The sequence below is a fragment of the Drosophila serrata genome, unplaced genomic scaffold (genome assembly GCF_035046125.1).
Source record: "Drosophila serrata isolate PLE 108 unplaced genomic scaffold, ASM3504612v1 contig_184, whole genome shotgun sequence".
In the NCBI taxonomy this organism is placed as follows: Eukaryota; Metazoa; Arthropoda; class Insecta; order Diptera; family Drosophilidae; genus Drosophila; species Drosophila serrata.
This window is the reverse complement of record NW_028257082.1, coordinates 8,119,740-8,132,537: the sequence shown is the minus strand read 5'-3', so window position 1 is coordinate 8,132,537 and position 12,798 is coordinate 8,119,740. Positions and strand designations below refer to the sequence as shown.

Sequence of the window (12,798 nt, the reverse complement as noted above, 5' to 3'; positions counted from 1 at the left end):
TCAAGGAGCAAACGCGCTAATAATGTTTATGTTAAGAGAACGTCACAAATTACCCGATGCATCCGGTTCGGGCCGCCGTCCGAGGTTCGACTTGATCGCCGCCTCTCCGGCTCGATTAGTCTGTTGTTGAGCCTCGTCTGGAACGGTCGCTAGTCCGTCTTTCGTTCTTCATCGCAATCGTCAAGTGATAACGTGGGAAACAAAGGCTTTCCGAGATGGGGCAATCGCTGCCGCTGCTCATCCGCCTGCTGGTCGTTGTCTGGCTGACAATTAGTACGGTCACCGCCTGTCCCCGGGCGCCCACCCACTTGAACCACGGCCGACGCACACGCGGCGACAATGGATACAAACTAATTGTGGCCGATGGACCCAACGGATATGTGCCCGGCAAGACGTATAACTGTAAGTCGCGGGAGAAGCTACTTAGTCGATGGCTGGTTTCGTAATCATCGGCAGCGGGGTCACTTGAGAGCTAAGAAAAGAAAAAAACAAGAACAATCGAGGCGATAAGCCGACAGAATCCAGAGCAGATGTCAGTTGATCTCTCGAGTTCAACTTGTCTTTGATAATGTCAATATATTGTTGATAATACAGAAAGTGACGGTGTTCATTCACATTAAATTAAACATAAAGTTTAAGTAAGGAATTTCTTAATTTCATTGATACATACTTAACTAGCCTGTTCATGAACTTGACTTTTAACTTAAATTAGAACGAAGACAACTCAGCAAGAATATTGAGCATATTATTCTATAAATCAAATACAAGTTTACAATAAATGCTTAAATATAGTCCAGGACGTTGTCGTTGGCATGGTGGGCTCGCAAGTGCTTGTCGAGAAATCCATGCCTCTTGAAGGGTCTGTGACATATGGCGCATCGAATAGTAAATGAGTGAGACAATAAGTGCTTTCTGTAGGCTGCCTCCAGTGTAAAGTTTTCGTCGCAATATTCGCAAAAAAATAGAAATCGAGTGAGTTTCGGTATGAAGGCAAATAAATTGAAATAGTACTGAATGCTGGGCGAAAGTGGGACCTTCTTGAAGTGCTTAAGGTCGATAGTCTGTCGAAACCACAATGTAATTAAATTTAGTATACGCTTTGCATCAGATTTGGACAAATAACAGTCCAATTCAGCAATTACATCTTGGGTTAATAATTCTATAAGATCTGCAAGTTTTTTGGTATTATTCGCCATGGGTTTTGTCCTTCGGCAGTTCCAAATTTCGTCGTATTTTCGAAAGATTTCACAAAACTTGGCCGCCTTTCCTCGTAAATCTTCCAACTCGTCCAACATGATTTTGTCCTCATAGCTGGGGTTGTGGATTACTGGCAGCTGAAAGGGATGTGGATAAGGGAGAATTAGCATTTAGATTTAGGTGTCTCTCATCCTGCCATTTATACGATCAATTGCTCACCCCAACATATTTCAAGAGAGTACAATTGTCAATTAACACTTCGATGCTTTCATTTACATCAGCTGATGTGGAATCTTGCTTTGTAGGCGTCTTGTTCAGTAAATCTATCCCAGCGAGGATGATTTCCAATTTGTTTTCTACATTTTTGGTATTCAATTGTGTTTGATTATAACTCTTGACATCTTTATTTAGTTTTTGGATTTTAGTTCTTGAATTTATCACTTTAGCTGGACTCTCTTTCGTCTCCTTTGAATTCCATCTCATGGGCTGGCCAAGCAGAACTGCAAGCTCTTTTTCTATGTCAATATCGTCTACATTTTCAGCGTTATTTAAAATATCATTTTGAGTTTCGAGCTTGGGAAGCATTTCAATTTTTTGTATCTCGATGGGTGACTTTTGGGTCCCACAAATATTGCCTAAATTAAACATTTGGTTCTCCTGGCAGGAGTTTTCCTGTTCTGTTATAGAGGATTGGACTACTGATTGCGAGGCCTGATATGAGGGTTCTTCTTCCTTTGAACAAGAAACGACTGTTGCCGACGATGTGGTGGTGGTGGTTGTCATCTGAAGAGAGATTCGGGCTGTTGTAAGAGTCGATTTCCTAACGCTTAGATGACCCGCGTTCATGGGAGGTCGGGCTGGGGTCTTGGAAAGCGGTATCCTCGGCCGAATTGGTGCCAATTGTAAGAGCTGGGCCTGGTCAGCCGCCTTGTCCTGATCGGCCGGGTTATTCTTTAAGGGAATTTGGTTCTTTGGCACAAAGTTGTCAATGGCACGCAAAATGCGCTTCTTTACGGTGCTCATGCGTTTTCGAGACTGCCTGGCAATAGCGTGACTCCTTAGGCGGGAAATATTCAGACCTTTTTGGTTGCGTCCTCCTTTGGATCTTTGGCTATCTGGTTCGTGTTTGGAAATAAGGGGTTCCTTAGTGACTTCCTTCTTTTTCTGCAATCCTTGACAGACCTCAAGGTAGGCTTTAATGGCCATATCCTGTTGAGAATTCTTTTCACTTTCCTTTTCGACGTCTTCGTCCGAGAACAACATGGCTTCCACTTCAGCCAGGACGTCCGTAGTTGAACCGGGCGATTCTTTCTCTGTTTCATCTGAAGATGAAAGATGAAGGCTTTAAGTTTTCAAGTAGAGGTCTTAGGACTGCATCGCCCTTCCCTACCTGTACCTGGAATGTTTTTCGATTTCACACATTCATCCGGTTCCTCCGCCACTTGTGGCATTCCACAATTCTCATCTTGGCTGTTGTTTTCAACATCCTCCGCTTCCTGATCTTCTTCTGCTGCGCCGGATAACAGCTCTTCCACGCTGTAGACATGGTGGTCGTTCTTAAAATGGAGCACATCGCCATGCGCCTCATGAAGATGCCGGAGAAACTGCGGCAGATATGTGATGAGATCCTTGCAAAAGTGGCAAAACAATGCTAGCTTGTTGTCTTTGGTCGACACCACCACGTCACCACACTTTTCAAATGCCATATGGCCATCGTTTATAACCATATCCGCAAAGAAAGCCATAATAGGGTAAGTTTAATTAACAAAAACAAGGATTTAACAAAACAAAACAAAAATTGCTAGATTGCGCGTTTTCTTAAATTGAGTGTATGTGTGAGCAGTGTTGTGCAGGGTTCGCCGAGCAGTGCTGCAAATCACAGATGTGATTCCATTTATTCGATACTTTTTTTTCGGTATTTTGTTATCGCTTTTTGAATTCAAATTTCTTGCCAGTGCTTCTGCTCGGTTCCCGCACTCACACGAAAATCCAGCATTTTACCCATTTTACCATCGCTGCTGAGGCACACACTGGAGCTCGGCGTCCCCAGGCAGCCAGTCCGAGGCGTGTAGGTCGCTTCCAGTTGTTCAGTGATTCGCTGACCCAATTCAACGATCGGTGCGTAAACACCGTCTCCGAGGCGGATGATCTGCCTAAGACGGAGGTTCAGGTGATGTGGGTCGCCCCAGAGTCGGGGTCCGGCTGTGTCTCCCTCTCGGCAATGGTGTACGAGGGGCCACGCGCCTGGTTTGCCGACGATGGCCAACTGTCCACGGTGATTTGTGAGCGAAAACCAGATGCAGCCGCTGCGCAGAAGGAGTGCTGCGCCTGCGATGAAGCGAAGTACAGCGTAAGTGATAGATAATTCAATAAATCTTTGAAAACTATAGCTTCCTGTCCAAATTCCAGTTTGTTTTTGAGGGTATCTGGTCGAATGAAACACATCCCAAGGACTATCCCTTCGCCATTTGGCTGACCCACTTCTCCGATGTGATTGGCGCCTCGCATGAGTCCAACTTCTCGTTTTGGGGGGAGAACCACATAGCTACCGCCGGCTTCCGGTCCCTGGCGGAATGGGGATCACCTGCTGCTCTGGAAACGGAGCTGCGAGCCAATGGTCCCAAGTTGCGTACCCTGATCAAGGCCGCTGGTCTGTGGTACCCGAATGTCAACCAGAACACATCCTCCAAGTTCCGCGTGGATCGCAAGCATCCCAAGGTGTCGCTGGTATCCATGTTTGGTCCCTCTCCCGATTGGGTAGTTGGTATCAGTGGCTTGGATCTCTGCACCGAGGACTGCAGTTGGAAGGAATCAATGGAATTTGATCTATATCCCTGGGATGCGGGCACCGACAGTGGGATCTCATACATGGTAAGGCAAAGTGTTTCTCTGAAGTGGTTTAATATATAATAATGGTGTGTCGTTAATAGTCACCCAATACGGAGACGCAGCCACCGGAGAGGATGTACCGCATTACCACCATGTATCCCGAGGACCCCAGGGCTCCATTCTACAATCCCCAGAGCCGCGAGATGACTCCTTTGGCCAAACTATACGTGAGGCGGGAAAAGATTATCTCCCGAAACTGTGACGATGACTTCCTGCAGGCTCTCCAGCTGGAGGTGTCCGACGATGCCGAGGAGCAGGACATAAGCGGTGAGTTTTCTGCGGATAAACCTTTATCCTATTATTGAAAGTCTATTACCCCGCAGCGGAGTGCCGTGTGAACGAGTATTCCGCCTGGAGCCCGTGCTCTGTGAGCTGCGGCAAGGGAATTCGAATGCGCAATCGCCAGTATCTCTATCCCCAGGCAGCGGAGCAGTCCAAGTGCAGTCGCCAGCTGGTGTCCAAGGAGATGTGCGTGGCACCCATACCCGAATGCGCTGATGGGTCCACCTCGCAGCGCGATCGCGATGAGGACGAGGGCGAGAACCTCGCCAACTCGCAATTCCTGGTAGGAGACAATGGTGAAGGCGCCGGCCTGTGCAAGACCTCGCCGTGGAGCGTGTGGTCCGAGTGCTCGGCCAGCTGCGGCATCGGTATCACCATGCGCACGCGCACCTTTGTCAATCATTTAGGACGCAAGCGATGCCCCCACATTACGATCGTGGAGAAGAACAAGTGCATGCGGCCGGACTGCACGTACGAGCAGGTGGAGCTGCCCGATCCCCACTGTCCCACCTCTCAGTGGAGCGACTGGAGCCCGTGTAGCTCGACCTGCGGCAAGGGCGTGACCATACGCACCCGCCTCCTGCTGCTAGAGAATGGACCGGAGAAGGAGAACTGCACACGCCGCATGGAACTGCACCAGCAAAAGGAGTGCGTCAATCCCACCAGCTGTCACATTAATGCCGAACAGGCCAAGGACATCTGCGTTCAGGCGCCAGATGCGGGTCCCTGCCGTGGCAGCTACCAGAGGTATGCCTATAATCCGCAGTCCCAGCGCTGCGACTCCTTCAGCTACGGCGGATGCCGCGGTAACCGAAACAATTTCCTGACGGAGAACGATTGCCTGAACACATGCAATGTGATCCGGAGTGCATCCCGATCGGCAGCTGATCCACACAAGCTGCCCAAGGACTGCGTGCTTTCCGATTGGTCCACTTGGTCCCCCTGCAGCGTCAGTTGCGGATCCGGCTTCTCCGAGAGCTACCGCTACGTGGTCAGTGAGCCACAGAATGGAGGTCAACCGTGCTCCAAGCGCCTGGTCAAGCCGCGCCGTTGTTCCATGCCCGCCTGCTGAGCCCTTACTGTCATTTCTTAAGTTGAGCATCCTCTTCACATCCTTGAATCTGTATCATCATATTTGGGTTCTTAATAAAGGTAAATTTTTGAATATATATTTTATTCATAGGCTTTTGGAAGCCTGCACTTATGTTATTTAAGATTTGAATGAAGTTCTTAAAGTAAGAAGTAAGTTTTCTAAAATATCCTAAAATATTAAATTATTTAGCTTTAGCTTTGTTAGTAGCCCCTAGAAACATCTAGAAATAATTACCTTTGACTAACCTTACAGTTAGTAATGACATCAACATCATCGACAGCTTAAAGATCATAAATTTTTATAAATGTTCTCTCCCGGAAATGGAATTGATTAAAGGGCCTCACAATAAAAGCTTTGAAATTGCAATCTTAACTTGATAAACAATCGTAATAAAGTTATTCCCCTTTATACAATTAATCTTAATGCAACTAAAAGCTTTTGTTTGAACTCATTAGTGAATAGTTCGTTAAACAAACCTATTCTGTCTTTGGAATCCTGTGCCTGAAGGTAAATATATAAATAACTATAGCTCCCCTTAGGTGTGAGTAAAAACAATAACGAAATGTCTTACCAAAAGGTCATGTGGTCATTTACTACATAAGTGACTTGTAAAAAAGAATATATGTAGTTCCTCAAACTCTCTTAACTTATGTAATATATGTACATATAAATCCGGATCTGCAATCAGACCACACAGTAACGCATTAGATACTGTCGCGCCTTCCACTTATTACCATTGGCTCGGTAAATGAGATGCAGGTTGAATGCCACCTCATGCTGCAGTCCCAGGATCGATTCGTGTTCGGCAATCAGAGGATGAACTGGCACTGCCAGAGCCTTTTCGTAGTAAACGACTGCCAAATGCTGAATGTTCGCCTGATGGTAGATCCGTCCGATGTTGTAGTAAATTTCCTGCTGGGCAGCGCAATCCGCCAGCTCTGTACCCGCGGATCTCAGCTCCATGTAGCGGTTGCCAAAGGCCACCGCCTGGGATACTGCCGCCGCCTTGCGAAGCACCTTCTTCTGCAGCGCCAGCTGGTTGAAAGCCACGGCTATACAGAGGGCCAGCAGGGGATCAGGATTCTCGCGAAGAATGGGCATGTAAATATTTAGGGCGTACTTGAAGGAGCCGCAGTTGAGGTGGTAGTGGCCCTGGAAGATACGCATCGGCTTGGTGTCAACCGGATGGCGGTTCATTAGGCGCCGCATGTAGCGGTAGTAGCGCACTTCGTCGCCACGTTGGATCATCAGTGATAGCATGTTCCACAGGTTTATGTGACTCGGCTGCTTGGCGATCAGCTCCCGCAGATACGAGAAGGCGATGGCACAGTCCTCGTTAAAGTAGCAGGTCAGCACCATGATCCGTTCAATCTCGTGGTGATAGAAGGTGAATCTCTTTGTGGTAACGGTGGCAAAGCATATCTTCTCGGCAGCCCCGTACATTCCATGCTTGAAGGCCGTGCGCACCAGCTCCAGGAAGAGATTGAACTCGTCCTTCACAGTCAGATCGGAAGCCTCGGTGGCGGCACCCTTGGTGGGATCTTGTTGCTCTTGCTCCGCCACGTTGTCCACCGCCATAGATCGCATCTGTATGATGGTCTTCAAGCTGTCCGCATTGTATGCGCTGCCCCCGTTTGCGGCCGCCATCATCTCTTCCCGATTGTACAGCTTTATGGAGTGCCGACTGAGCAGGGCGTAGCCCACATCTAGGAACTCCTCGATGCGACCGATCTGCTGCAGCATCACACACCGTTCGTACAAAAGCCGGGCGATCAGCGGCTGCCCCTCGGCCTCGCCTGGTTGCTCCAGCGCCTCCACGGCTTCCTCATGCCTTCCCTGTTGCTTCAGCAGGGCGGAAAGTGTAAAGCGCGCATCGTAGCAGAAGGGAGCCAGCTGCACCACTTTCTCGTAGCACTGGATGGCCTCGTTGGTGCGGTTCAAATGCCGCAGGCACTCCGCTTGGCGTAGCCATACGAACGCCGGGCATTCGACTGTGTCGCCATCGGTGATCGGACTCATTAACGCAATGGCCTCGGCGTACTTGTGCTCCTGCATCAGTGCCTCCGTGATGTCCATGTAGAGCTCCACGCGATCCGCTGTGAGAGTAATGTGCTCCTGCACATTCTGGATGAGATAGCCCAGCAAATGGTGGGCCCGCATGTGAATAAGGCTGACGCAGAGCTTGGCCCGCAGTTCGGGAACATAGTCATCGGGAATTTCGCAGAAGTAGATAAGCTCCAAGCTCTCTTCCTGGTCGTTCTCCAGCTCGAAGTTGGTGCGCTCTCGGAGGCACCTCAGCACCTTGGCATATTGCTTATTCAGAATGAGCAGCTCCAGGTAGATATTAATATCTTCAAGAGTAAAGCGTACGCCGCACACACTGTACGCCCCCTCCATGGCCTCCAGGGCAAGGGTGTGCTTCTCGAGCACATGGAAGTACCGAGCCACATTCTTGGCCGTACTTAGGCACATCTTCCACTCCTCCGGCGGCATCAGAGGCAACATTTTTAAGTACGTGAACATGGACGCGCTCGTTTCCCCCATCTTCTGCAGTAGTTGTGCCTTTCGCAGTCGCAGCTGGTACACCTTGGGCAGCATCTTGATGGCCTTGGTGTAGATGAGACGGGCGCGGGCCAGGTTGCCCTGCTGCACGAGCAGATCGGATACCCTGATCCACATGTCCCGATCCTGGGGATTCAGGTGCGCCGCCAACGTCGAGAAGTTGAGAAACTTTACCTCGTCGCGGTTCTCGTAGATCTCGGCCAGCGTGTAGAAGGGTTCGCTGGCCAGCGGATTCTGGCGGATGATCTCCATGCAGATGCGCTCGGCGGTCTCGTAGCGTCCGTAGGCAAAACTTAGGTTCGCCTCGCCCATCAGGCCCTGCAGGGCGGGGCTTAGTTGGGTCTTGCGAAAGCCTCCGCCGCGTCCACTTCCGCTGGCTGACTGTGCGTCTCGCGGCAGCGGCAGTGGCTTCGAACGACCGGTCGAAGTGCTTGGCAGTTCATCCTTACTTGCGGCATCTGGCTGCTTCTCCTCATCTTCTTCGCCGATGTCCTCCTCGTCATCGTCGCCTGCTTCCAGCTTTGTGCAAAAGTCGGGGAACTCCAGACACTGGACACCCTGAACATACCGTTTAATAAGAGCACCCTCCTCCTCGTCTGCCTCGTAAGGGCGCCTCTCGCCCTCGGCGGTGCAGTGGATGATGTCCACCACGCGCAGCGGCTCCGTCTCCTGGAATTGCTCCAACTCGTTCTCCGGCACATCGTTGCTATCGATTTCCTCGATTAAGACCTCGTTCGAGTCCGAGCTAGCCATTTCGCACTTTGATTAATTTTAATATTTAAATTTTATTTATTCATTCGCGTAAACACAGCAACACAATATTTGTAAACAAACCGGCAATGTGACCGTCGCTCAACCGGGAAAACATACCACGAGTTCGAATTTCGAACTTCGAATCAATTGGAGATTTTGATTCCAGTGTTGCAAGTAACCCACAGAAAACGATAAATACCTGCGCGGGCTTTTTAATATTTTATAACATTTAAATTTAAATAAATGTTATTTAATAATGAAATACTTCCACATCTCGCCCGAGATTAACTAACAATTAAATTAAGTGCTAAATAATATTTAGGTACAGGAAAATACTCATCTTATGTACAGGAAAATACTTAAACTTCTCTCTTATAAAAAAAGCATATCATAATGTACCGTTAGTTTTAATATTTTAATTGCATTTCGTTCCTCATGAAAAGAAAACTCTGTGGAGACTTTGATTCCAGTGTTGCAAGTAACCCACAGAAAACGATAAATACCTGCGCGGGGTTTTTAATATTTTATAACATTTAAATTTAAATAAATTTTATTTAATAATGAAATATTTCCATATCTCGTCCGAGGTTACCTATCAATTAAATTAAGTGCTAAATAATATTTACAAAAATTTTTCTTAGGTACAGGAAAATACTTAAACTTCTCTCTTATAAAAAAAGCATATCATAATGTACCGTTAGTTTTAATATTTTAATTGCATTTCGTTCCTCATGGAAAGAAAACTCTGTGGCTCCCAAGTACGTTTTTAAAAGTTCTTAAAAGTAAGGGATTTTATAGTACATTTATGGCATATAATTCGGCAAATCCGTAATTCCGCGAATCTCCATCGACGCCATTTTTCGTTCGCCAAAAGCGCGTCTCTTCCACTTCAGTTTCAACTTTCAGAATATTGTGTTAGTTTCTCGTTTTAGCCGATCCAAAAAAAAAAAAAAAAATGCATACCAACGTGAATTTGGAGCTGGTGAGTGTTTGAACAGACAATTTAGAGAGTGTAATAGTAACTGTAAGTGACTTACAGTTAGATCAACAGCTGTCGCAAATCGCTTACAACGCCGATCTACATAAGAAAACCATGTTTCTATTGGACGAAGCAAAGTCTGAGACTGACGAGGGCAGAGTCAAGCCGGTTGACCCGTTGGCCAAGAAAAAGCTGTGAGTTTTTCCCTATTGTTAGATTCAGTCTCAAGACTCACATACAAATCTTCTCCAGACTCCTAACGCTGATGCACAGTCTGCCACCCTTTCCGCCAAACTTAGAAATGCTGAAGGGCCTCGCCTCTGAATTCTCAGATTCCGATTTGATTTCCAAGAATCCTATTTTCGCGGAATATCTTTGCACGCGGAGCCTGGAGTTCTACAACGTGTGCTCTGTGATGCGGACACTGCTAACCATCGAAGACCTCTCCACCATGCAGCTGTATGCCCGGCTGATTCAAAAGGATGTGGCCGTGCACCGGGTTTCCAAATACAGGTTCCAAGTAGCCCTTTCAAACACGGCAATCAATGCCGAGGACGTAGTCTCACCCCATATGGATGAGGTAGTGCTGGTGCCCAAGTCCAGCCTAGCAGCTTCTCCGTTGCCCAATCAATCGATACTGTCCCTGCTGCCGCACCCGCACGATAATCTGGATTTGAAAGATCCGATGCGCCGTCACGTGGTCTCAGTGGAACAGGTGACACGTAACTGTGTCCACTTCCGTTTCAGCCGCCGTAACTTTCCGGGAAAGATCTACCTGATAAGTCAGCGCTTTCATGTGATCCTACGCTCCAGCCGCATACCCTTCCGTTACATGTACCGTGCTCTCAACTTGCTCCAGGAGATGCCAGTAATGCGTCGCTACCTCTATCCCTTCCCTGGCTGGCTGACCGAAATGCTGAACAACTCGATGATCCACTTTCGCAATGGTGAATGCCTGCCCACCTGGATGCGGGCGCAGCCTGTGACTCAGTACACTCCAACAGAGTCCCTTTCGTTGTTGAACCCGACCATATACAACAACGCCGAGCAGTTGCAGGCGGTCCAGAGGATTGTGGCAGGACCCAATCCGAATGGACCTTATATTGTATTCGGACCACCAGGCACTGGCAAAACCACAACCATTGTGGAGGCCATTTTACAGCTGCGCCTTCACCAACCGCGAAGCCGCATTCTTGTTACCGCCGGTTCGAACTCCGCCTGCGACACGATCGCCCTGAAGCTGTGTGAGTATATCCAGACCAATGCCCGTCTACGTGAACACTTTGCCCAGCAGGAGAAGCCCTCGGCGAATCACCAGCTGATCCGTGTTTTCTCGCGTTCCTTCTACCGTAAGGGACTTAAGACTGTGCCGGCGCTCCTCCTTAAAAACTCCAACTGCTCGAATAATAAATATAAGCACCTTGGAGTTTCACACATACTCGAATACGGTATCGCGGTGGCCACTCTCTGCACCGTGGGACGCTTTCTGTGCGACAAACTCGGTAAGTACAACCACTTTACCCACATATTCATCGACGAAGCCGGTGCTGCCACGGAGCCAGAGACCTTGATCGGGATTATGGGTGTGAAGCAAAGCGTAGACTGTCATGTCATCCTATCCGGAGATCACAAGCAGTTGGGTGCCGTCATCAAGAGCAATCGCGCGGCATCCCTGGGCTTAAGTCGTTCTTTGATGGAGCGCCTCCTTCGCTCCGAATCCTACAAGTTAGATGACAACGGAAACTACGATCGCAGTCTGCAGACGCGTCTGCGTCAGAACTACCGATCCCATCCGGAGATCGTGCGCCTATTCAACCAACTGTACTACAACGGCGAATTAATTCCCAAGGCTCCCGCCTCGGAGGTTAACCACGCAGCCAAGTGGAAGCTTCTGCCCAACGGGGCCTTTCCGATCATCTTCCAAGCCACTCACGGAGTGACCAAGCGGGAGGAGCACTCAACAAGCTCGTACAATCAGCTGGAGGCTCAGGTTGTCTGCTGGTATGTGAAACGTCTACTTAACGAGGGCCTGGGCAAGGGAAAGCTGGTTAGCCAGGAGGATATAGGAATAGTTGCTCCATACACGGGTCAGGGTAAATTGATAACCCGACTGCTGTTGGCCCAGGGACACGCAAACGTGGAGGTGGGCAGCGTGGAGACCTATCAGGGCCGCGAGAAGCCCATCATTATCGCCAGCCTGGTGCGCTCCTTTGCCAACATGGGATTCATGCGAAATCCTCGCAGGGTTAATGTCCTCCTATCCCGAGCCAAATCGTTGCTGATACTAGTTGGCAATCCGGTCACCCTGCGCCACCACAAGGACTTTAAATTGATCATCAAGGAGTGTAAGCATCAGGGCACATATCTCTTTAAGAGAAAGGATTCCGGGCAGCAGCCACAATTCTTGCCAAACATGGAGGAGGAGGAATCATCCGACGAGGAGACAAACAGTGAACTGGACACTTGGGACGAGCGCACACCATGGTTTGCCAAGATGCCGCTGGACATTAGTGTGCGGGTGGACACAATGGAAGATCTGATGACCGATGACGGTAAGAGTTCCTGTATGGAAATGCCATATATATATATATATATTGAACACTCCTTTCTTTTGTTTTTAGAAATCGGCTCCGAAGAAGCCTCAGGCACTACAGATTCTTCCAGAATCAGCTCCGCCAGTCTACAGGCTCGCATGGATGTCAATACGCAAGAACTGGAATGTAAAATTGCTCAGTTATCCATGACAATGAGACATCCAGTGTGAGTTGGAGATAAAGTTTAATCCAAGACGTATGTAACTAGTGAGTAAGGACAGGTCTCGGCGGGCTGGGATATACCTCTAGAAGAGTACCAAAAGTTAATTTTCAATGTTGCTGAAGCAAGCAGTAAACACCTCCATCGCTATCTGTAGAACAGGCAAACATGAGTTTCTTGCACATTTTTTTTTTTTTTATATTCATGTAGTAAAATATCATTTACAAATATGTTTGATGAAATATTCCACATTATCGAGCTGTGAACGAAAGAGAAAGAGAAAGATATT

At 48.3% G+C, this 12,798-nt stretch overlaps 4 protein-coding genes across 5 annotated transcripts; 2 read left to right on the top strand and 2 right to left on the bottom strand.

The window, feature by feature from the left end:
* The first annotated feature begins 93 nt into the window (after nt 1-93).
* On the top strand, nt 94-5,544 carry fat-spondin (extracellular matrix protein f-spondin). The gene is made up of 5 exons (XM_086828817.1): nt 94-402; nt 3,153-3,547; nt 3,607-4,068; nt 4,128-4,353; nt 4,410-5,544. Exons 1-5 carry the CDS (start codon nt 216-218, stop codon nt 5,438-5,440), a joined length of 2,301 nt encoding a protein of 766 aa, XP_086684943.1. The 5' UTR covers nt 94-215; the 3' UTR covers nt 5,441-5,544.
* On the bottom strand, nt 520-3,030 carry tef (teflon). 2 transcript variants are annotated; one of them, XM_020951783.2, is made up of 3 exons: nt 2,588-3,030; nt 1,417-2,519; nt 520-1,334 (listed from the first exon to the last, which is right to left on the bottom strand). In XM_020951783.2, exons 1-3 carry the CDS (start codon nt 2,940-2,942, stop codon nt 783-785), a joined length of 2,010 nt encoding a protein of 669 aa, XP_020807442.2. In that variant the 5' UTR covers nt 2,943-3,030; the 3' UTR covers nt 520-782. The 2 variants fall into 2 exon arrangements, with proteins under 2 accessions (XP_020807442.2, XP_020807513.2); XM_020951854.2 differs by having other exon boundaries at nt 2,594-3,030.
* LOC110183372 (general transcription factor 3C polypeptide 3) lies at nt 4,964-8,896 on the bottom strand. The gene has a single exon (XM_020951673.2). The coding sequence runs from the start codon at nt 8,774-8,776 to the stop codon at nt 6,146-6,148; it is 2,631 nt and encodes an 876-aa protein (XP_020807332.2). The 5' UTR covers nt 8,777-8,896; the 3' UTR covers nt 4,964-6,145.
* On the top strand, nt 5,916-12,670 carry Mov10 (Mov10 RISC complex RNA helicase). The gene is made up of 5 exons (XM_020950204.2): nt 5,916-5,968; nt 9,696-9,758; nt 9,816-9,949; nt 10,008-12,307; nt 12,377-12,670. Exons 2-5 carry the CDS (start codon nt 9,732-9,734, stop codon nt 12,517-12,519), a joined length of 2,604 nt encoding a protein of 867 aa, XP_020805863.2. The 5' UTR covers nt 5,916-5,968; nt 9,696-9,731; the 3' UTR covers nt 12,520-12,670.
* The last annotated feature ends 128 nt before the right edge of the window (nt 12,671-12,798 follow it).

Bases quoted from the DNA above. Each gene is read 5' to 3' on its own strand.
- Mov10 (XM_020950204.2), top strand. From the start codon at position 9,732: ATGCATACCAACGTGAATTTGGAGCTG. The intron at 9,950-10,007 runs GTGAGTTTTTCC...AATCTTCTCCAG, and splicing joins CCGTTGGCCAAGAAAAAGCT to ACTCCTAACGCTGATGCACA. The intron at 12,308-12,376 runs GTAAGAGTTCCT...TTTTGTTTTTAG, and splicing joins AGATCTGATGACCGATGACG to AAATCGGCTCCGAAGAAGCC.
- LOC110183372 (XM_020951673.2), bottom strand. From the start codon at position 8,776: ATGGCTAGCTCGGACTCGAACGAGGTCTTAATCGAGGAAATCGATAGC.
- fat-spondin (XM_086828817.1), top strand. From the start codon at position 216: ATGGGGCAATCGCTGCCGCTGCTCATCCGCCTGCTGGTCGTTGTCTGG. The intron at 403-3,152 runs GTAAGTCGCGGG...ATTTCTTGCCAG, and splicing joins GCCCGGCAAGACGTATAACT to TGCTTCTGCTCGGTTCCCGC. The intron at 4,069-4,127 runs GTAAGGCAAAGT...TGTCGTTAATAG, and splicing joins ACAGTGGGATCTCATACATG to TCACCCAATACGGAGACGCA.
- tef (XM_020951783.2), bottom strand. From the start codon at position 2,942: ATGGCTTTCTTTGCGGATATGGTTATAAACGATGGCCATATGGCATTT. The intron at 2,520-2,587 runs GTAGGGAAGGGC...TTTCATCTTCAG, and splicing joins GAAAAACATTCCAGGTACAG to ATGAAACAGAGAAAGAATCG. The intron at 1,335-1,416 runs GTGAGCAATTGA...CATCCCTTTCAG, and splicing joins CTCTCTTGAAATATGTTGGG to CTGCCAGTAATCCACAACCC.